Source organism: Carassius auratus, chromosome 24, assembly GCF_003368295.1.
Source record: "Carassius auratus strain Wakin chromosome 24, ASM336829v1, whole genome shotgun sequence".
Taxonomy (NCBI): domain Eukaryota; kingdom Metazoa; phylum Chordata; class Actinopteri; order Cypriniformes; family Cyprinidae; genus Carassius; species Carassius auratus.
The window spans coordinates 12295094-12317247 of NC_039266.1; the positions used below are offsets into that span (position 1 = coordinate 12295094).

The following is a 22154-nucleotide window of genomic DNA, read 5'->3' on the forward strand; positions in this document are numbered from 1 at the left end:
TCACGAGTGTTAACTCGGACTCGAAACGCTGTTTGAAAAAATTCTTGTTTTTTAGCGGTTCAGTGAATTTAACCGCTTTTCACGAATTCATTACAAAAATAATATTTTTGAAAACGTTTTGCCCGCTGTTTTCTAAAATGTGGTAAAACAGACTGATAACCAATACAGAGCTATGGGACAAACACTGTGAAAACAAACATTTTATTTATATATTCACTGGTTGTCTTTCTCATTGGTTGTACTTGGGTAAAATAATTGTGAGATGACAATGCTTTTATTATTATTATTATTGAACGTCATTCTCTATATACTGTTGTTTTTAAATCAAAACGATCAATGAAAATGATTTCTGAGAACTTTTCCTTAGATCCTGACTTCAGTCTCACACTCTCACTGGAAAGACACTTGTGATTTGACATGTGTAATCAACATCCAACCGCAAAGTCAGATTTATCAAGTTCAAGAATAAAAGGTATAATCTACTGACAAATCAAAAGCACACAGCTTTTGTTCATTTTGTTCATCATCCTTTGCTAATTTAACAGTTTGTGAAACATTACACTTTTTGCTTACCTTGACCAGTCATGCAGTACAGTGCAACTGAATGGAATTCATTAAAAAGGCATCAAATTAACATTTTTGCTTATCTTTTTTTCTAATGAAAAATGTGACAATGCATTTATACAACAGAAATGAAAAGACATTAGACGTGGTTCTAAATGCATGATAGAGTCAACAAAAACTGTGAGCTTTCAGAGAACTTTAAATACAACCCTGATTTCAAACTCAAGTAAAAATACTGAGATATTCCTCTCTGATCTGTCAAAATGATGTATGGTTAGGCACTTGTAAAAAATAAGTTACATTTTCCCCACAGCTTTCATGTTTTCTTTGTAGGTATGGCTGGATCATAGATTTGGATTTGGGATTGCAGCATTAAGCAAATAAAGCAAAGAGCATATGGACCTTCACAATAAGGAAACAAATGTAAGGGGGGAATAAAAAGACCCCCTCCAGAATTCCCCAAAGCCACTTTTCCTTAAGCCCTTCTTGCAAAGAGACATAATAGTTGGATGGCTTCATGAAATACAGCATTCAGCATCCTACAGTATCAAGATGCAGGATGAGGATGTCATATTGCAAGTTTTTTTTTTTTTTTTTTTCAGATAAACAAGAGGGGAAAGGGAAAAGGGACTACAGATAAACTGTGGGACGAGAGAAGGGAGAGGAATGATCAGGCTGATTTCAGCCAGGGCAGAAGTTGGGATCAAGAGCAGTTTATGATGACTTCTCCTTCCTCGCTCTTGGGGAATCTGCTCCACTGGCTCCAACAGATCCGTTTACTCCATTGGCTGTGAAAATACAAATGAGAAGATGATTCACACAAGTGAGTTTGTAGATACTTGGATACCTTAAGTGTGGTTACTATTTTTCAAAGGTTTAAGATAAATTATATATTTTTTTTTTTTCAAAAAGTCTCTTATACTCACCATGGCTGCATTTATTTGATCAAAAATACAGTAAAAGCAATACAAAAAAATATACAGAAAATGACAATTTAAAAAGATCTTCTGTTTTAACACATTTAACATTTTTATTTATTTTTGTAGTGGCAACGCTGAATTTTCACCAGTCATTACTCCAGCATTGACAATGGTTATTAAATGGGGCAGTTGTGGCCTGATGGTTAGAGAGTTGTAACCTGAAGGTTGCAGGTTCGAGTCTCAAATGGCAGGAAATGTTGGTGGGGGAAGTGAATGAACAGCGCGCTCTGCTACACTCATTACCCACATCTGAGGTGTCCTTAAGGAAGGCATTTAATCCTTGGTCCTCAGGCACCACTGCTATGGGTGTGTGTGTGTTCACTACTCCTAATGTGTGTGCACAAACTTGGATGGGTTAAATACTGTAAACAAATTATTTTTAAGTATGGATTACCATTACTTGGACTTGAAGTCACATTAAGGGCTGCAAGATGTATACATAAAAAAATGATCACGTGTTCTCTGTGTGATGGTTGGTCAGTGTGAATTAAGTGCTTTAAATTATAAACTCGTGATTTCAAATTATGCTGCACTTTATGCAGTTGCCCACTTTCATATTTATGTCATTTTCACTGTGTGCTGTATGTAAAATGAGTGATACCCTGGCTTTATTTGAAAAATAGGATTCCCAATGCACACAAACTTCCCAGAATACCGAGTCCCCTGTTGGTTACACATTACTTCTTTTTTAATTATATTTTTTATTAAATATTTATTTGTGAAAAATACCTTGTTTCCAAAGTATGTTTATTTTACATATTAATTATTTTTTTTATCCATTGTCAAATGAATTCAAATTTCTTATATACGAATTAACAAAAAAAAATGATATTGGCTATCGGCCACCCTGCTTTCCAAGATATCAGCAGTCAAAAAAAAACAAAAAACAATATTGGTCGACCACTAGACACGACACAACAAAATTTAGTAGAAACCCAATCCAATATAATCAGTGATGCTGAATACACACTAGATGTAATGTGACCTCAAATCCCAGACAGCAAACTGCTGCCGCGTTTTATTTATGACAGACTGTTCAAATGATTAGTAACAGTTGCTTTTCACATCCGGGGTGTTCAAAGAAAACTATCAGTATGAATATAACGATCAGTATAGACCTACTAAATACACGCATCCCATGATGTGACTTTGCGGATGCGCACATCGTAGGGCTGGGCGGTATATCGAGTTTGTACGATATATTGTTATTTTCTTTATAAGCGATTCAATATGAGCCAATACAGTTTATATCGATATACAGTAGTTTGATATGAGCGCATCTGAGAATATTGCCAAGGACACTGTCTGAGCTGCTGCGGAGAAAGTGCATAATCCAATTTGTTCTAATCGTGTGGCAAGCTTCATATTAAGGCCTTTAAAAAACGGTAAGACAGTTTATAGTTTCGTCTGTTATATTAGTTCGGCCAGTCAGATGCTCCGACAGAAAGTCAGCTTGTGCTGCTGACAGAGACACTAGGCTACTCGCACTGTTTAATGTGTTCGAGATGTGTTCAAAATTAAATTCCAGGAGAGGAATTTTTAAGCACTACTTTTTGGTTTTCATGGACTAAAAAAAAAAATATATATATATCGAAATATTTTGTTCGAAATCGAAATTATCAAAATATTGTGTTATTATATTTCAAATTCAAATAAACTAAATGGCACAAATATGACCACGCAATGGCTGTGGCAACTTTAACATTTGAAAGGATATTATGGCAAAGTTGTAGCTTTCCTTTTTCAAACTGATTTTTTTTTTTTTTATAAATATGACTGACCTGAAGAATGAAATCTGTATCATACACTTGGGAAATTAGATAACTAGGGTGTGTGAAAATACACTTCATGAGCTCACGAGGTATGCAGATACTTGGTTCACTAGGTTTAAATACATTTTAATAAAAAAAAAATTACAATATATTTGTCTTTAAAAAAAAAAAAAAAAAAAAAAAAACAGAAATCAAAACAATACAGTTGTATTTTGAAATATTTTAACTATTCTAGGACTGCAACTAATAATTGTTTTGGTAAATCATGGTAAATATTTTGACAAATGAGTGATCTGATATTTTTTAGTAATACAAATAGAATTAAGTGAAAAACAGGCTTTAGTATGACTATTTATATATAAAATAACGATGAGACAATAATAAATGGTAGGGCTGCACGATAAAAATCACACCCGATATTTAATGCACATCTTGTCTGTAAAGCCGGTTCTGTAATCAGCACTAAATCTCCATCACTTACGTACTTTTACATGAAGCATCATTAACTACACAGATCATATTTTGGGCATGTTTTGTGCAGCTTGTCAGTGAACAACGGCTCTGTGTAGTTAATGCTGCTCCATGTGAAATCGCCCAGATGATGGAGATTTACCGCTGATAACAGAACCGGCTTTATTGACAAGATGTGCATTAAATATCACATCTGATTTATCGTGCAGCTCTAATAAATTGTTCAAATGTAATAGGTGAGTTGAAGGTAGCCATTGATTTTCATAGTATTTTTTTCCCCATACCATGGAAGTCAACAGCTACTATTAACTGTTTGGTTAGCTGAAAGTAATTCATACAGGCTTGGAAGAACTTGTGAGCATGAGTAAATGACAATTTTACCAAAAAATTTTGGTTCGGGTCTTTCAGTTCAGTGTGCACGTGTACCGAACAAAGTTGAGGACAAATTCTTCTGCATACACTCCTAATTGAGATTGAAAATAGAGGCAATGGTCCAAGACAAATACTGTTCAGTTTCTTGCACAGGCGTATCGTTTTGTGTCTTTACACATTAATGTATCATCACTAGCCGCAGGGTTTAATTTGGTTTTATTTGTGTATGTTTTTTTTTTGTGATTACCATCCACTTACATTATAAGACTGATAGACTAAAACAGTTTGAGCTAAAAATCTCTGTGTTCTACTGAAGAAACAAAATCACTTACATTTTGCATGCCCTGGGGGTAAGCAGATAAAAAAAAAAAAAATCATTTTTGGGTGAACTATCCCTTTAATAAGAGCAATACGCTTTAAAACAACTCTATATTCACAAAACAGTACAGTCTGAAGTACGTTATAGCTTAAAATGTAGATTCTAACCCTTCTTTGTTAAAGAATGTTAAAGGTATAGTTAACACACACAAAAAAATAATTCTGTCATTGATTACTAACCGTCATATCGTTCCAAACCTGTAAGGTATTTCTGATGAAATATGAGAGCTTTCTGATCCTCCAAAAACAGTAACAAAATGTAGGAAGGACTGTTAAAATAGTCTATGTGACAAATGAACGAAAGTGTTACAGGTTTGGAACAACATGAGGATGAGTAATGAACTAGACAGAATTTTCATTTTTGTGCAATAAGGCGCAAAATATACCTCGGTACAGTACTTGCGTTGGCTTACACCCAAAACATGCACATCTCTCAGACAGCATACAACCCAAAACCTAGTTTTCTTTATTGCTTTCTGCATGTCAGTGGTCAGATACACACAAAATTGTCAAAGTGCCATTTCGGCAAGTATTCATGTAAACGTTTATGTCTTTAGTGAATGCAAACCGTTGGGAGGAAATCAGATGCATGTCTGTATATTGGTAAAATAAAGTGGCAGCATCCTCTAAAATGACTCATATCATCAGTCATATCACCCGCCCCTAACTGGAAAATTAGAATGGCGTGTAGTATTTTAATAAATGTGTAAACTGATCTTAAGTTGGCAATACTGACCTTTCTTTGATTTGCTCTTAGAAGAGGATGATTTCTTCTTTAAGGTCTGGGTCTGTGCGTGTTCTCTCCATCGTCGCAGCTGGAAGTTGATAAATTTCCACATCATAAAAGCCTGAGAGGTGCATATTGCAGCCAGGACAGTCAACCTGAGAGCAACAGAGTGCCATTACAAACAACAATAAGGCAAAAGGTCGTCATTGCTTTTCCATCATCTGGCATTTAAATGAATCATATCCATCCAAAAGGCTCTCACTTTAAGTAGAAAAGCTTTTATAATGTGATTATATATTATGCATATTATGAGTTGAGACTATTTTGAGGGCAGACTGGAAATTTTGGGCCACTTGAGCAAATTTTTATATTTGATGCCAAGAGGTTTTTTTTTTTTTGGCACTCTCACTCTACACTTTTATACTGAAAACCAAACACTTCAAAACAAAACTGTGCAAATCAGATTTGGACAGCCTTGCACATGCCACAAAACCAGCATGGTACAGACCATTTGATTTTAACACAGATTTTCTTCCTTTAAAGCTCTACAGAAAACAAGGCACTTGCTTTATAATAAGTTGCTAAAAATTGCTTCTTGAAAAATTTCTGAAGAGCAATCCAAAATGCCTTAAGACATTTGCATGATCGATCTTAATTATTTTCCTTCCTTTCCTTTGCAAAGATGAAGGAATACAACAAGATGAATACCACCCAGCTCACCGAACAACCAGGATATTAAAGTTTCCCTCTGCGAGGTTCAGACCCTGTTTCTCTGCTCCGGCCAGCCCAAAGCCCACAGTGAGAACAGACAGGGAAAGAGTCAACAACCGGCCCAGCACAAACAGAACAGCCCACACTGTAAACCTGTGAACATACACAACATGCTTCATATTGGCCATCCTTTCCTGAGTTTCAAACACAGAAATGTGCACAGTAAAAATCAGTAGAGGTGTTTATTAACTGGACTTGGTCTGTAATGAACAGCACTGACCCGGTCTGTCTGTCTTCATTGCTGAAGTAAATGAGTCGGGATACATGGAAGAGGAACTCAACAAAGTAATGCAGAACCAGCAAAACCAGGCCCAACCGGTTCAGACTGGAAAACACATCATTAATGGTTTAAACATAAGTGAAAATGCTGTACTTTAAAGAGTCTTTAAAAAGTGTAATTTCCTGTGACCTTGGAATTCATTTTAAACCATGTCATAATCAGGTGCAACAACAGCCAATCAAAAATATCTGATTTCTAAAAGTTTGCAGTCAGTCAGTCAGTAAGTTATATATATATATTTGGGGGGGGGGGGGGGGGGTGCTCAAAAAGGCTGCATTTATTTGATCAGAAATGCAGTAAAAGCTGTAATATTTTGAAATATCATTACAATTTAAAACGATTTTAATGTAATTTTAAAACACTATTTATTACTGTGATGGCAAAGATGATTTCTCGGCTTCATTACTCCAGTCTTCAGTGTCACATGGTCCTTCAGAATCATTCTAATATGCTGATTTGGTTATCAATGTTGAAAACAGCTGAGCTGCTTAATTTTTTTATGGAAACCATGAGACTTATTCTCTACATTTTATGAGAGGTCGAGTATTTAGAGCAGGATTGTGGATCAATTAGATTTAATGTTCAAGTGAACAGGTAATTTATGTTGTAGTAAAAAAAACGTGTGCCCTGACAACCGTTAATGATGATTAATAAACATTGCTTACTTCAGAACATATGCCCCAGTGATGTGGACCAGGTAAAGACTGATATAAACAAGCTGACGAGCAATGTCCTCCTGAAAAATAAAACAAAGCATTTACTAGAAAATCCAAATAAATTATCCCCTTGTATGCACATCTGAAAATGTCCACAGTGTTTTTCTATTGTCATGTCTTCACTAAATTTCCATAAAGTAAATGTTTGGTAAACACAAAGGCACTGGAAAGGCAGTCAATCCGTTCACAATAGCAGGATGCATGGATATGGTTTTCAATACATGTTTGCGCATCCTCAAACCCTTTGCTTGCTTACTTTCTTGGTCTTCTGGAAGTAGAGCTCAGGGATAGCATGAAGCCAGTAACCAAGCTGACAGATGTAGTAGAACTTCAGCTGGAACCTGAAACAAGACAAGCAACAACTTTAACATCTCCACGACTCCTGGAAGTCAAACATCAATGATAACTGCATTTGCAAGCGGTGTGTTCCATACAGTAGGTCTACAAAAATCAGAAGAGAGAATTAGAGGTAGACTAATGCAAGGTAATTTGATCAGGAGTCTTGAGAAATCTTTTAAACTGTCTTCTCGATTCGAACCAGCCTGGGAGATCAGTTTACTAAAGAAGATGTATTTTATGAGTGCTCATGCAGCAGATGTGAAGCTAGATAGAATATGAACCTCCACCATTCCATGGCCCACATTGAAACACCCTTTTGTTAATCAACATATTCCATTATTTTCAATTTCAACATGCTATGCATTTAAATTCATCTGCACTTCCCAGCCACACAGACAGCTGTACTTACGCCATAAGAGTGTGTGGGTAACCGTCCCAAAGGCTGACCGGATTGGACAAGAGGTTCTCCTTCAGAGGAAGCAGATCAAGTCAGATGAATCTTCCAGACACCGTTATAAACACCAAGCTCATATTTATATGTAGCAGAGTAGTGAGGCTCTTACAGAAACAAGAATGCTGGCTCCCCACAGGCAGGAGAAGAGGTAGAAGGCACTCAGCTGACCCGACTCATTGAACTTGCTGTGCTTGGTTTTGGAGAAGTGCATCTTCCTGTTGATTTTCTGAAGAGTCGTGGATTCAAATAAATGGCCACACAAATCAAAACATGTATTAGTACTAGCTATTAAGATTCACGTGAACATTTATGGACAAACGTTAGTTGTTTCAGATAAAACATCGCAAGGTTATTCAGTTTATACAGGATACTTACATCTAGCACATATTCCTGAATAATGGCGTGCATAATGATGGCAACCAGCATGTAGAAGAAGACAGTGGCCACATCTTTCAGACCGTAATGGAAGTAATTCACTGCTGTTTCCTCTGGACCTCCTAAAATCCATGAAACAAAATTCAAGTTTATTTTATAGCGCGATTCACGATAAATCATTGCAAAGCAGCTTTAAAGAAAATTACATTTCTATAATATATTGAGTAGTAGCTTATCAATGGTGATTGTCAAATTGAGGTTACATATGGCAAGTTAAAATTCAGATGATGTAATCAAACAGATGATGAACACTTTTAACAGCAATAATCAAGTGTTGCAATCAAACAAAATACAAGCGTAAAAATTATCATAATGCAGTCTTATTAAATGCTAAATTGCATGATTGCACACTAAGTATGGTAACTTCTTGAGCATACTTACCATTTGCTGGAATTGTTACATTGTATTGCACAGTTATGAACAAAACCGCTACCTTTGACGTAATCTACATGGAGGGAAATATAAAAATGCAGTCAATACACAAATAAAGTAATAGTTAATCTCAAAATGAAAACGCTGTCAATAGAGAACGGCAGCCAGACTGTCATCATTCACTTTAATTGTATGTAAAATAAGGTTTCCAATGCAAATGAATGGTGTTAAAAAAATAAGTCATGCAGATTGTAAGCAACATGAGGGTAAATACATGAGTTATATTTTTGTGTACAATTTTCCCTAAGGGAATGAGAGATATAAGTGAAGTGACATTCAGCCAAGTATGGTGACCCATACTCAGAATTTGTGCTCTGCATTTAACCCATCCGAAATGCACACACACAGAGCAGTGAACACACACACACACACTGTGAGCACACACCCGGAGCAGTGGGCAGCCATTTATGCTGCGGCGCCCGGGGAGCAGTTGGGGGTTCGATGCCTTGCTCAAGGGCACCTAAGTCGTGGTATTGAAGGTGGAGAGAGAACTGTACATGCACTCCCCCCACCCACAATTCCGTCCGGCCTGAGACTAGAACCCACAACCCTTCGATTGGGAGTCCAACCCTCTAACCATTAGGCCACGACTTCCCCTATATATATATATATATACACACACACTAATTACAATCAGTTTCTCATCAAACACATTTTCTAAGATATTCTAATGTATAGTATACAATAATTTACTTAAATCTCTTTAGAAATGCTCTTTAAGTACAAAAAAATCTGTTCTAGTAGTGTAAACGTCATTTCCCATGATGCACCAGCACTGGCGCTGATTTTAGCAAACTATCGTTCAAATCTAACGGTTGTGCAAACTCGCATTGCTAACGAGTGCTGAGAGTGTAAAATCATTAGGTTACTATCAGTAAAATCATTTAAGTAACAAGAATCGTGACCGTGCTGCCGCTGTGCACCGGTGACAGCGCGCGGTCTTTCTCCGATTGCCACGTAACACTTCATTTGCGCGTCAAAGTATCAGTGCAGCTACAATGTTACGTAATCATCTTTACAAATCAATTCAGATTTTCCGTTCAACACTCATTTAAATATAATACATTTGCGCGGGTGATTTTTATTTATTTTTAGCTCGCGGGTTTAAAAGTTCCCTTAATCGCTTCACAGGGAATTCCTCTCTCGCGCTCACGCATCATGTCTGTGTGAATCTAAAGTCCCAGCTATTTGAATGCAACGCCTGAGAGTAAAACATAACGTTACTCTAAAAGTTTAATGTATATGAATCATAAATATACAAGAGGATTAAAAAAATGCTGCACTTTAAAAGGTTAAACCAAAAAGTAACAGTTCTATCTGCAGTTAAAGGAAGTGAAAGGGTACTGTATGACAGAACACGAAAGATCCGTTAGATTTCTCATAGAAGAAAAAAAAGCCAAAATATAAACACCGATCAGGCTGATTTTGTCACCTTTGACTCCAGACTGGTCTTACATCTGTAAGAGCGAATTAATTCATTTAAAAGTGGATTCTTACCTCAAACATAAGACCCAGCAGAAACACCATAGCAACGCAGGACACAATATCCGCGTGGTTCTGGATCACAAACTCGTGGCTGAGCACCGGAGGGTTCTTGTTGTTCTTCTTTCGGATTCCCATCTTGGTGGATTTTTGAAAGAACTTTTGGTCAGCGTGAACGCGTGAGGAACACGTCTTCACTATTGTTATCTGGCAGGCACGTCAGTCTTAACGCCTACTTCTGTCTTTCTTCTTCCAACCCCTTTTTTCAGATGCAGTAGCGCCATCCGTTGGACTGGAGGAAAGGATACGTTTCATTCATTTTGAGGTCAAGAGCCCTTCTTAGTGAGTGGATAATTTTGTGTACAAATGGTAATTACTAATTTAATAAATATTATTTTGTAAGATGGAGCTGCTTAACTTTAGCTTTTGTTAAAGTAAACAATATTTACACACACTTTTATCTAATATAATATTATATAATATGAATATATGATGTATTTTATTTATTATGCTATGACTTTATTTAAAAAAATTTGGTTTTGTTCACCAATGCTGCATTTTATTTTATTATTATTATTATTATTATTATTATTATTATTATTATTATTATTATTACTATTATTATTATTATTATTATTATTATTATTATTATTATAAACAGTAGTATTGTCAAATAATATTACAATAAAAACTGTTTTCTATTTTAATATATTAAAAAAAAATGTATTCCTGTGATGCAAAGCTGAATGTTCAGCAGCTATTATGATCCCGCAGAAAGCATTCGTATAGGCTGACTATATTTTATTCATTCTTTTCATAAAAATGAGTGCACAAACTGAGATCACACAATAATTGTGGATGCCCTGCTAATGGAAGATGGTGTTGTGCAATGTGTTCTGAATCAAGTGTTTAAACAAGTCGCTTAAATGAGTAAAAATTGAGAAAACTGATGACAAGCTAAAAAGAAAATGTAATCAACGAAAGGAGTTGCAATGACCCCAAACACTTTGTAGCGTGAAACTCTGTAAAACACGTAAAGCAGCATACCAAAACAGGCATTTCTTGTGTTTCATTTTTTTTGTTCACACTAACAACAGCCAAACACATTTAAACACAGGCCATTGCCAGGATGTGGTTACACGATAGTAAATTGGTAGTTTCAGATTAGGATCTCAGCAATGACCAGAATGTGCAGTTGTTTCCTAGGAAAGCTGAGAAGATTAAAATGTGAGTATTAAAGCTGTGAGAATGTAAGACATTTCTTCTGTATTCAGAGTGTCAGGGAATGAATGATTGCTTTATTTACTCATTGGTCCACCCCTTGCATTTACAGTGTCTAAAGAAATATTTGGGTGTGTATTATATCACACATTAACAGAAAGGGAGTGGTTTGTTCAGTCATATGAATGATGTGAAATCATATGGTCTGAACCAGAGACTCGTCGTCACTGCTGATATGAGCAAGCAGAAGACAGGAAACCCTGGTAAGTCACGAATGGCACTTCTCACAATTTGAACATTTCCTGACTGTAACTGAGAGTAAATGCAAGTTAATATTACACTCGCAGCATTGTAAAGTGACAGTTTACGGCTTATCTCAAAACAACAGTATACCGTATGATCGTTGCTCACTGCTGGATAATGAAAGTTAGCAAATTAATTTTGTCCTGATGTCAAATTTACTTTACAGCATGAAAACAGTAAGTACTTGATTTATGTACTTTGAGGAGGTTTTTGTTAAAATAGTACATAACATTTTGCATTTTTTATGTAAATTGCACATAAACCTGGGGCATTTGCATAGGCTAAACTTAGCCTCTATGTTAAGACAGTGTCTTAAGCAAAAAAAATAATAAAAATAAAATAGTCATAAGTAGCACAGGTATATTTGTAGCAATTAATTGTGTCTCAGCCAAATATTGTTCTATCATAACAAACCATACATCAATGGAAAGGTTATTTATTTAGCATGAAAAATGAACCCTCTTGACTGGTTTTGTGGTCCAGGGTCACACACACGTTTGTTTCTGTGAATTTCTTTCCAAAGACTTCTATTACTTTTATACTGACCAAACAATATTTTCTATCCCCTAACCCTAAACCCACCCCTTACAGAAAACCTGTTTGCATTGTTACACTTTCAGATAAACATCATTTACTATTTTTAATCATGCACAATGTCAGGTTTTACTATCCTTGTGGGGACATTTGATCCCCACAATATAACATAAACAAGTACACACAAACACACACAGTTTGTACACATTACGTATTCATTAATAATTCATTGTGCAGTGAATTGTACTGGACAAGGTCCAGAACGTTAATATATAGTAGAAATACATTCAGATAACATAAAAGATAATGGACACAAAGAAATGTATCAATGAAAATGTTCTATCATTCAATACAGGTTGGATAAAGACATGAGGAGAACAAGTAAACCAGCTGTTCTCAAGGAACCAAATGTCTGTACTTATTCAGCATTAACAAGACAATACTGCCGGAAGTGTTCATAAATCATAATCATGAAGTCTGGAGAGAAATTTACCTGGTTTCGTTGGCTATCCACAGTTTTTGGAATCATTTTTCATTTAGGAGACACTGGATCAGACTTCATGTTATCTGTGCAGTACTTCAGAAGAGGACATCTCATCTGGGCCACACTGACTCTTGTGTTTGTTCTGGCTGGATCTGTATGCATACAGGCATTCAGCTATGCATGGTTCAAAGATGATAAGAAAAATTATAAAGACGACGAGGGTCTGTCCACTTGCCATCTGATCGGGATACATGTACTGCAGATAGGCATTTTTACAAGGTAACGTCATGCTAATTTATCATTTGAATCAATTTGAAATGAGTGAACCTAATACTTCAAATGCTAAAATGATAGTCCATCCAAAATAAAAATTCTGTCATCATTAACTCACCCTTGTGTCATTTCAAACCTGTGTGACTTTCTTTTTTCTGTGGGGGGAAAAATATAATGAAAGCCAGTGAGGTCCAAAACATTTGACTTGTATGAAAAACAAAACAAACAAACAATAAAATAAATAAAAAAATGATGCATTTTTGCATCTGCTTTTGTTTATCACAGAAAAAAGTCATATTGGTTTGGAACAAAAGAGGCAAAGTTTTGAAAATGGAAACAGTAAAAAAAAAAAAAAAAAAAAAAAAACACTGTAAAGTGAGAAATGTGTGTTATAAGCAGACAGGCATACCCAACTCTGGCCCTTGAGGTCCAGTCTCCTGCAGAGTTTAGCTTCAGTCTTGATCAAACTCACCTGCCTGTAACTTTCTAGTGATCCTGAAGACCATCAGCTTGCTCATGTGTGTTCGAATAGGGTTGAAGTTAAATTTGACCAGAAAGTGGACATTGAGACCCCTGCTTTCAAATAAGGAAGGAAGCAAATGCAAATATGACATTCACACATTTGGTTCGGCTACTCATTAAGGCATTATTAGTATTTATTTATTTTTCTATCTGTTATTCTAAGGTATATCCATCTCCTGAAGAAGAGTTTTAAAGCCCTGCGTTCGGGACAGGAGGAGCAGTTACAGATTTTCGGTCTTGCTGCCGATCTTAGCATGCTCCGCATGTTTGAGACATTCCTGGAGAGCATTCCTCAACTCATTCTGCAGGCTTATATCATACTGGAGCACAACCATCGCTCTAATCTGCAATGTGAGTCCTGCACAGATACGATCACTACATGCACACCTGCACGTAAACCTAGTCATGATTCAGCAGAAAAATACCAATTTTGACAAATACACCACCTCCATTTAAAAGTCTGGGGTTACAACGACTTTTTTTATTTTTAAAGAAACTAATAGTTGTATTCAGCTTAAGAATTAGCAAAACTGACATTGAAGGCATTTATCAGAATTTAAAATATTTTCTACATTCAAATTCATCAAAGAATCCTGACAAAGTATCAAGCTTTCCACAAAAACATTAATGCTGCAATAGGTAACTTTTGTAAAAATGTATTTTTTTTTACATATTTGTTAAACCTGTCATTATGTCCTGACAGTAGAATATGAGACAGATAATCTGTGAAAAAATCACATAATCTCCTCCCAGTGGTCCTATTGCCATTTTCAGGAATTCTTCCGCTCCGGGTAAAAAACAACCAATCAGAGCTGCGGTCCCTAACTTTTTTTTTTGTGTTCAAGATTTACAAAATGTATATAATAAGCGAGTACACCATAAATCCATTTTCCAAACCGTGTTTTTAGCTTGTCCTGAATCACTAGGGTGCACCTATAATAAGTGTTTATATTCGGACTATTTTAGACTTCTTCGGGGGTACCGTGGCGGAGTAACCCAGTACCTTTGTGATTCTTCATAGACGTAAACAGAGAGAAGTAGTTCCAGCTACAATGTCCTTCCGCAACACGCAAGCAGTTCTGTTTATTAACCGCTAGAGCGTCAAAAGTTCCCTACCGCAACTTTAAACTTATTATCAGAATAACTTACATTTTAAAATGTATATATATTTCACAACATATCTGTTGCTAAACAAATAAACAGCCTTGGTGAGCATCAGAGACATTTTTGAAAAACATATTAAAAAATCTTATATATATATATTGCTTTAAAGTGTACTGTAAAAATGCAGAGTCTTATGAAATAAGTTTGTAAACAAGATTGTAAAAGACTAATTGTTTGACCAATAATCAGACTGATTTTGTCATTTTAAAAATCTCTCTCTCTCTCTCTCTCTCTCTCTCTTATTTAGACATCAGCATGGCCCTGTCTTTTCTCTCCATAGCCTGGGCCACGGTAGACTATCGTCGCTGTTTACGGCAATCTCTTACTTACCTCAACCAAATGCCTTCTGGAGTCCCAACAATCGTATATCTGTCCTACAAAATCTTTACCATAACCCCTCGAATCCTCAGCCTCACGCTCTTCATCATGCTCTCCCCCTTCAGTACTGTACCAATGGCCTGCATCTGGCTGTTGGGAACCCTCTGGGCATTCCTGGAGCAGACCAGCTTCTGCACTTCACGAGCCCTTGAACATCTTTATCGAGCCGTTGTTGGAGTTATCCTCATTTTCACCTTTTTTAACATTAAAGGACAGAACACCAGAGTTCACATGACACTGTATTACACTTTCAGCGTGTGTCACAACCTTTCGGCGCCTATTGTGTTGTTTCTGCTCAAACCAGAATCTGAACGGACCGACTACTTCCTGCCAATTTTATTTTTTATATTAGTGTCAAATTTAATGGGCCTGGGTTTTCTGGGACTCTATTACAGCCTCCTGCACCCCCGTGAACCTGGCAAAGAGGGAAAAAGAGCAGAAGGAATGGACGAAACAGATGGAATGAAAAATGAGACAAAAACAACACGTTTACAGAATTTTTTGCAAATATAGTCTTGCTCATTAACTAATGAACTTGATTAAGAAAAAGGTGCACACACACACACACACACACACACACACACACACACACACACACACACACATATATATAAATAGAGAGAGAGAGAGAGAGAGAGAGAGTGAGAGAGAGAGATTTATGTTGGAATTGATAAAGTGTGAAGAAACTACAGTATGTTTAAATGTAATAACATGTCTGAAAGCTGCTAAGGAAGGTGTTATATCTGATTTATGAAATGTTGAGGTTTTTGAATCTGTAAAAATGACGAATAAGCTTTCTACTGCCAATAGAGCTGTCCAGTTTACAGTCCTAAAGTGACGAATAATTACAGAACTTGTGATTTTTGTCAAAAGGGCCCGAATGGAGTATGTTTGTTAACTCCTCAAGTCAATGCAGCTGTTAACTATTGTTTAGCTTTAAGTTATAATATGCACTCTTACTTTAAGTTTGTGGTTACCGAAAGTTTTTTTTTTTTTATGTGTAAATGAACATGAATTGTTTGAGGTCACAAGATTTGACATCTTTTTTAAGTATAAAAATTAATACATGCTGCTCACAATCATCTGATCAAAAATATCAAATATAGTAAAATTAGTAATTTGTGAAATGTTTATACAATTTAATTTTAAAAAAATGTTTTTGGTTGTTTTTATGGACTTTAAACTACTATATTAATGTGCTTGCAAAGCATCATTACTCCAGTCTTCAGTACCATATGATTTTTCAAAAATCATTCTAGTTTGCTGATTTGTGCTTAAGAAGCATCTCTTCTTATTATTATCATTGTTGAAAATAATAGTTTTTGTGGATCTTACTGAACCACAACTTTTAAATGGTAGAATAATTCCTTACAAAACAAAAATCCTTGCTTCTGGTCAGTTTTCTATTAGTAGTTCAATCACTAGCACAAAAATAACACGAGATGGCAGTGTTGCTCTACAAAAATCTTTTGAATTAAGTAACTACTGCCTTATCCAACAGGATATTTTATCTGCTTCATGGAGACTTGTTAAATCATGAGCTGAGATTTAAAACTTTGGTAACACTTTAGAATAGGTAACACTTATTAGTTGCTTATTAGCATGCATATTACAAGAATATTAGCCATGTATTAGTGCTAATTAATAACAAATGAATGCCTTTATTCTACTTGACCTTATTCTAAATCTCTAATCTTACCTAATACCTAAACCTAACAACTACCTTACTAACTATTAATAAGCAGAAAATTAAGAATTTATTGAGAGAAATTACATAGTTAATAGTTAACAAGTGTATTTTTTTTTTTTTTTGCAATAAAATAATTACTTTTTTATTTGGCAGCCTTCTATGATACCAGGTAAAAACAAAACAGCTGGCAACAAAAACATTGAATTGTGCATACATTTTACATATACTGGGATTGTAATTAACACTGGCAATTTATTGCAACATTAGTTTATAAATGTCCTTCACATTAATATGTATGTCTGACTAAAGCATAAAGATATGTGAACTGTGACCCTCATAATCTCTACAGGGACCGAGAAGGGCTGAGAGATCATGCAGATTGTCTGTTTCAGAGCTAATTGAAAGATAATAAACCAATCCAGTTGTGTTTTGAATACCAGCAAAATATTGTGCAAGCTAGTGGAGTGAGACGAGATTGAAAGAAGAAGAAAAAAGAGCGAAGATAAAGAGAGAGAGGAGTCAGATAGAGAAGCGGTCACAGCATTTCCTCAGTGTGCTGTTCAGCGAACATCTGTGCTGAGGCGGTGAGCTCACCATGCAGACTGCAGATTTGTTCAACGGTAGTAGCCTTTCAAACAAACATGAGTACTGCTCTGCAGGCTACAGGCCTTCTTTCATTTTCTCATGTATACATACACACATACAGTGGCCCTGACAGGTATTTGGACATTTTTCGGACGTTTAATTTACACAGTGGCAAAAAAAATAAAAAAATAAAAAGTCAATAACTGGCATCTGCAAACAAATGATGCTTGACGTTTTCTCTTCACCATTGATTCTTATCTTTCTTCTAGTTTTAACCAATGTAATTCATACATAAAACATTTAATTGTATTTGTACTGTCCTGCCATTTACGGGACTCGTGTTTTGCTCTTAAAGTGTCTAAAAAGTCATTTAAAAGTTATAGAGACCTCAAAATTGGTTTCTAAAACACCTACTACTCAGGCATCCTCACGTGCAGCGGACACTGGGTGGTGCTATAGGCCTAACATAAAAAAAAGGACATTGTGTTCTGTAGCATAAGTTTTGCCCTTGTATAAATAAACTGATTTAATTCACTTTAAAATCTATCGCAAATAAAATGAAAATTAACTGAAAAGTGTCTATCAGGCATTTATTAAATGTGGCATATTTCTTTTCATGCGCTTGTACATCGTTGCACATCATAGCCAATCACACATGATTCTGTTGTGCTTATGAATGAAATTAGCCAATCAGAGTTTGGTTTAGTGCACACGCCTTGTGAATTCTGACTGAGAAGTAAGAGATCCATTTATTATACAATGTAAGTAGCTTCTATGATTATAACGGCAGCTTTCTGGGAGAGCTTATACTCATGCAAGAAATCAGTGATAAAGTTCTGTTTTATAATGTAAATGATCTTAGCCCATTAGTCTATTAAAATTATTAAAATCCTTTATTTTAGTCTTTATTTTTATATTATTTAAATCTTAACAATAATGATTACTGATGTTGGCTAGTTCTAAAGTTTCAGAACTGACAAATCTGCGACCAATCGTTGAAAGGTGCTGTATGTAGGATTGACACCAAGTGGTTGAATTAGGTAATGCACTCCAAATTCAAAATATTGAAGAGCGTTCTCTCCACCCGAACCCTCCTCCTCACACTAGATGTGCAGGCAGGTTGCCAGATTGACGACACCAACAGGAACGGGCTCACTTGATGATGAATGAAATTAAACACACTGTGTTTTCCGCCAACTGGCAACAGTAAGAAATTCAATTGGGTAAAGAAAGGCATCAAGGCACGTCCGAATCCAAGGCCCTGTCCCAAATGGCGCACTTCATGTGGACTTTCGGTCTCATGGATTTAAATTGCATGTGCTCACTGAGTCCATAGGTCGTCCCATTCAGCATTTTAATGCTCTGAAGTGTGCTCAGCAGTGCCCACTTTGTACCCTTGAAGCGGTCTTCCACAAAGCCCACATAGATGCAGGCTCCGCACACTTTAACCAGGAATCCTTTCAAAATGCCAATCAGACAACGGATGGGAGGACATTTCGCTCAAGAGAAATTGATGACATGTCTGAGAAGAAAATATTTAAGTGTAGGTATTATTACGGTTTTTATGACCTAGGTGCACATTTTACCAGTTGTTACCTACAGTTTATACAAGCATTATGGTCATCGACCAGTGGTTGAATAATACGATCGTATTATGATTCATTAAATAAATAGAACTGAATGTCAGGGCTTTACTGAGTCATATGTAAACCTAGTATTTATATTTAGACCTGTAAATTCATCTGAAACTCACGCACATTTTTATTATGTGTTAAAATTGTAATCTTAGTTCAAATGGAACATTATTTATTATTACAACTGTATACATTTTAAATAAGCATGTAAATATTGTCTAATGCCTAGGTGCCATAAGCAAAAGCAACCAGACCAGACCAGAGCGTTATTTCTGGCGTGACGATCGAGTCTGTCCCAGATATTTCTCTCAATGCTCCCTCGTGGACTCGACAGGGCCCAAATTCTGCTTTACTTCCTGTCTCCGGAGGTGCCTTCTTCTGATAAAATTTTGCAGGCAGCATAGATGTATCATTGCCTTTGATATCCCACAATCCTGTGCGTTCCATTCCGTGACTGATGAGCTAAAAAATAAAGATGGTGTCTGGTAGTTGCATTTGGAGGTCAGTTGTGTGTAAATGTATATTTCTGACTAACTTTTCACTTCTTTTACTTTTAATGTTATTTCTAGCCAGAAATCAGTATTATTGTAATTAAATATAATTAAATATTTGATTAGTTATCACCAAAATTCATTCTATTCGCTGTCGATTATTCAACTTTTATGCTGCCTCAGAAGCCTGTGCGTTTATTGAGGTGTCTTCGTGCAAAAACGCTGCCTACAAAGTCATTGCTTCATAATGCAGCAAGGCAGCAAGTCAGCTGCCTAGGCTTTCAGACACAGCCCAAAACCGAGAGGGACATTCCAGCCCGGAACACACATTTTCAAAGGAGAATAACTGACTGTTGTCCTGTTTTTCAGATATTTTAACTTAAAGTCAAAAACTTACATACCGCACGTTTGAAATCTGGCAGTGAAACTTGAAAATTATAGCAAGTTCTTGAGACATTTTTACATTTTCTTTCACTTTCTGCAAGTAAAAACAGAAATAATTAAATAAAAAAAGTAGCGTGAGTGCGCAGGACCATTTGCCTGAGGCTATGGATTACAGGCAGGCTAATAATGATAATTTTTACACAGACCAAGACCATCATGGTTTCAGTTAAAATTATATTTACTTTGTTACTGAAGAAAGAAGATCTTGAAGGGCCTCAGGGTGAGCAAATAAAAAAAAACATTTTAACATTATTTATTTATTTATTTATGTTGGGTTCCTTTTAGCATGCAAGAGAGAAAGATTCACATTAGTCCAGTAGGTGGCAAAAATCGAAAACCCGAAGGTTCTTTTCTTTTCAGGTAATGAAAAATTGACTAAAATCAGTGTTTACGTCCATAGGCATTTGTCTAGATATTTTACAAGACCAATATTGTTGTTATGATATTAAGCTATATGTAAAAAGCAGGATAACAACTACATTTTATATTGATTTATTTATCTTGCACATGCAAGTTGTAAATGTAATCATTGATACTGAATGAGTAGATCTAAATAGACAATATAGACACTTTTGTCACAAATCCTTTTAGAGCTCATAGTTTTAAAAGAAGTAATTAAATAAAATTGTAATGCATTTTAATAGACTGATTTGTAGTAAAAATGCATACAATTCATTATAGTTTAACAAAGTTTAATAAAGTCTAATCTATATGAAATCAGTTTGCAAAGAAATCTGTGATCTCCAAAATAAAACATTTGTCAAGTTTTCATGACTTAATTGCAATTAATAAAAGGAAGACACTATTATTTGTCGCTTGAAATATAGTAGCCTAGTTCATAAAACAAAACTTACAAAGACTTATAAACACTTTTATTTATATTTGTAAAAATAAATTTCTCGGTAACATATGTAACCCTCATTTCCTGAAAGAGGGAATGGAAAAGTCACGTCAGATGACCAACGAATTGGCATCTCATTGAGAGAGACCAATCTACTTTGGGTGTAAACAAAACGAGCATGTGATTATTGCATCTAGCAGTATAAGTAAGTAGCCTGTGCAGCGCATATTAAGGTTTTCACTGAGGAGCCAAGCTGGTGATCTGGCCACTCAGCAGTGGTACAGAAGCTGTGGCGATGGGACTTCTCTGTTCACTCCTTCAGGGAATGAGGGTTAGTGCTCAGGATGGTGCAACACTTCTAGTAGAGTGAGCTCACAACGTGAATGGGCAAGACACACCCTGTGCCTATTAAGCCAGGGTGATAGCATCTATAATCCAGTGGGCCATCCTCTGCTTAGAGACGGCATTCGTCTCCTGCTGGCTTCTGTGACAGACAAAATCTGGGCTGAGGTCCTAAAGCTTTGCATCCTGTCTGCGTAGAATCTCAATGCCTGTACGGGACAAAGCAAAGCTAGGGCTGGGTCTGCCTCCACTGGGGGCAGCACTTGCAGGCTGAACACTTGATCCTTGAAGAGAGTAGGGGGAAGTTGAGGATATAGCCTTCTCGCCCCCCTAAGGAACCTGATGATCAGGTAATGCTTACCCACCGACTTTCCTTCCCTGGGGTCATGGTTGGCAGCAATCACAGCCCCATAGACTTTAATGGTGGAGGAAGACAGCCTTCGCCCCAACCTCTGCTGTAGAAAGGACAGCATGACTCTGATTGGACATTACCGGGGGTCTTCTCTGTAAGAAGAACATCACACGATGAACAGGTTCCCCTTCAAGGCGTAAGCATGTCTCGTAGATGGTGCTCTCACCAAAGTGATGGTGTCAACTACCTCTTGGGGTAGGTCACCTAGAACCTCCATGTCCTGTCCAGGGAACAGACATGAAGTTTCTAGAGGTCTGGACATGGGTGCATCAGGGTGCCCCGTCTCTGAGTCAGTAGATCCTTCCTCAGAGGTATCTGCCAAGGAGGGGCTGTCACAAGGTTCAGTTCCATGAACCAAGTCCGAGTGGGCCAGTAATGCTCCACGAGCAAGGCCTGGTCCTTTGCTTCCCTGATCTAGCACTGTGTCTGTGATGCCAGAAACCATCACCACTGAAGCACTGTACCATCAACATGAAGAGATCTCAAAAAGTTTGCTGAACTCGTCCAGTCTCCGAAGCGAAAACCAGTTTATGCACAGCACCTGCTGCCTACTTATACTCATGCTGTGATCAGCAGCTGCTGGATGCAATAATCGCATGCCAATGTGCATTGGCTTGTTTATGCTGTGTTCCAGGCAGGTTTTTGAGCCCGTAAGTTACGACT

At 36.5% G+C, this 22154-nt stretch overlaps 2 protein-coding genes across 3 annotated transcripts; one reads left to right on the top strand and one right to left on the bottom strand.

Moving 5' to 3' along the window:
* Nucleotides 1–186: 186 nt before the first annotated feature.
* tram1 (translocation associated membrane protein 1) lies at nt 187–10411 on the bottom strand. Its single transcript, XM_026201056.1, has 11 exons — nt 10189–10411; nt 8641–8704; nt 8200–8321; nt 7934–8050; nt 7780–7838; nt 7288–7372; nt 6981–7051; nt 6256–6360; nt 5985–6128; nt 5274–5419; nt 187–1352 (listed from the first exon to the last, which is right to left on the bottom strand). Exons 1-11 carry the CDS (start codon nt 10309–10311, stop codon nt 1279–1281), a joined length of 1110 nt encoding a protein of 369 aa, XP_026056841.1. The 5' UTR covers nt 10312–10411; the 3' UTR covers nt 187–1278.
* Nucleotides 10412–11345: 934 nt separating this feature from the next.
* xkr9 (XK, Kell blood group complex subunit-related family, member 9) lies at nt 11346–15889 on the top strand. 2 transcript variants are annotated; one of them, XM_026201057.1, is made up of 4 exons: nt 11346–11657; nt 12587–12994; nt 13674–13861; nt 14922–15889. In XM_026201057.1, exons 2-4 carry the CDS (start codon nt 12702–12704, stop codon nt 15563–15565), a joined length of 1125 nt encoding a protein of 374 aa, XP_026056842.1. In that variant the 5' UTR covers nt 11346–11657; nt 12587–12701; the 3' UTR covers nt 15566–15889. The 2 variants fall into 2 exon arrangements, with proteins under 2 accessions (XP_026056842.1, XP_026056844.1); XM_026201059.1 differs by lacking the exon at nt 11346–11657 and adding an exon at nt 11670–11873.
* Nucleotides 15890–22154: the final 6265 nt, after the last annotated feature.

Excerpts from the sequence above, each read along its gene's own strand:
- tram1 (XM_026201056.1), bottom strand. The coding sequence starts at position 10,311 with ATGGGAATCCGAAAGAAGAACAACAAGAACCCTCCGGTGCTCAGCCAC. Across the intron at positions 8,051-8,199 it reads TTCAGGAATATGTGCTAGAT|AAAATCAACAGGAAGATGCA; the intron begins GTAAGTATCCTG and ends ACGACTCTTCAG. Across the intron at positions 5,420-5,984 it reads TTTAATATCCTGGTTGTTCG|GTTGACTGTCCTGGCTGCAA; the intron begins GTGAGCTGGGTG and ends TGTTGCTCTCAG.
- xkr9 (XM_026201057.1), top strand. The coding sequence starts at position 12,702 with ATGAAGTCTGGAGAGAAATTTACCTGGTTTCGTTGGCTATCCACAGTT. Across the intron at positions 12,995-13,673 it reads CAGATAGGCATTTTTACAAG|GTATATCCATCTCCTGAAGA; the intron begins GTAACGTCATGC and ends TGTTATTCTAAG. Across the intron at positions 13,862-14,921 it reads CCATCGCTCTAATCTGCAAT|ACATCAGCATGGCCCTGTCT; the intron begins GTGAGTCCTGCA and ends TCTCTTATTTAG.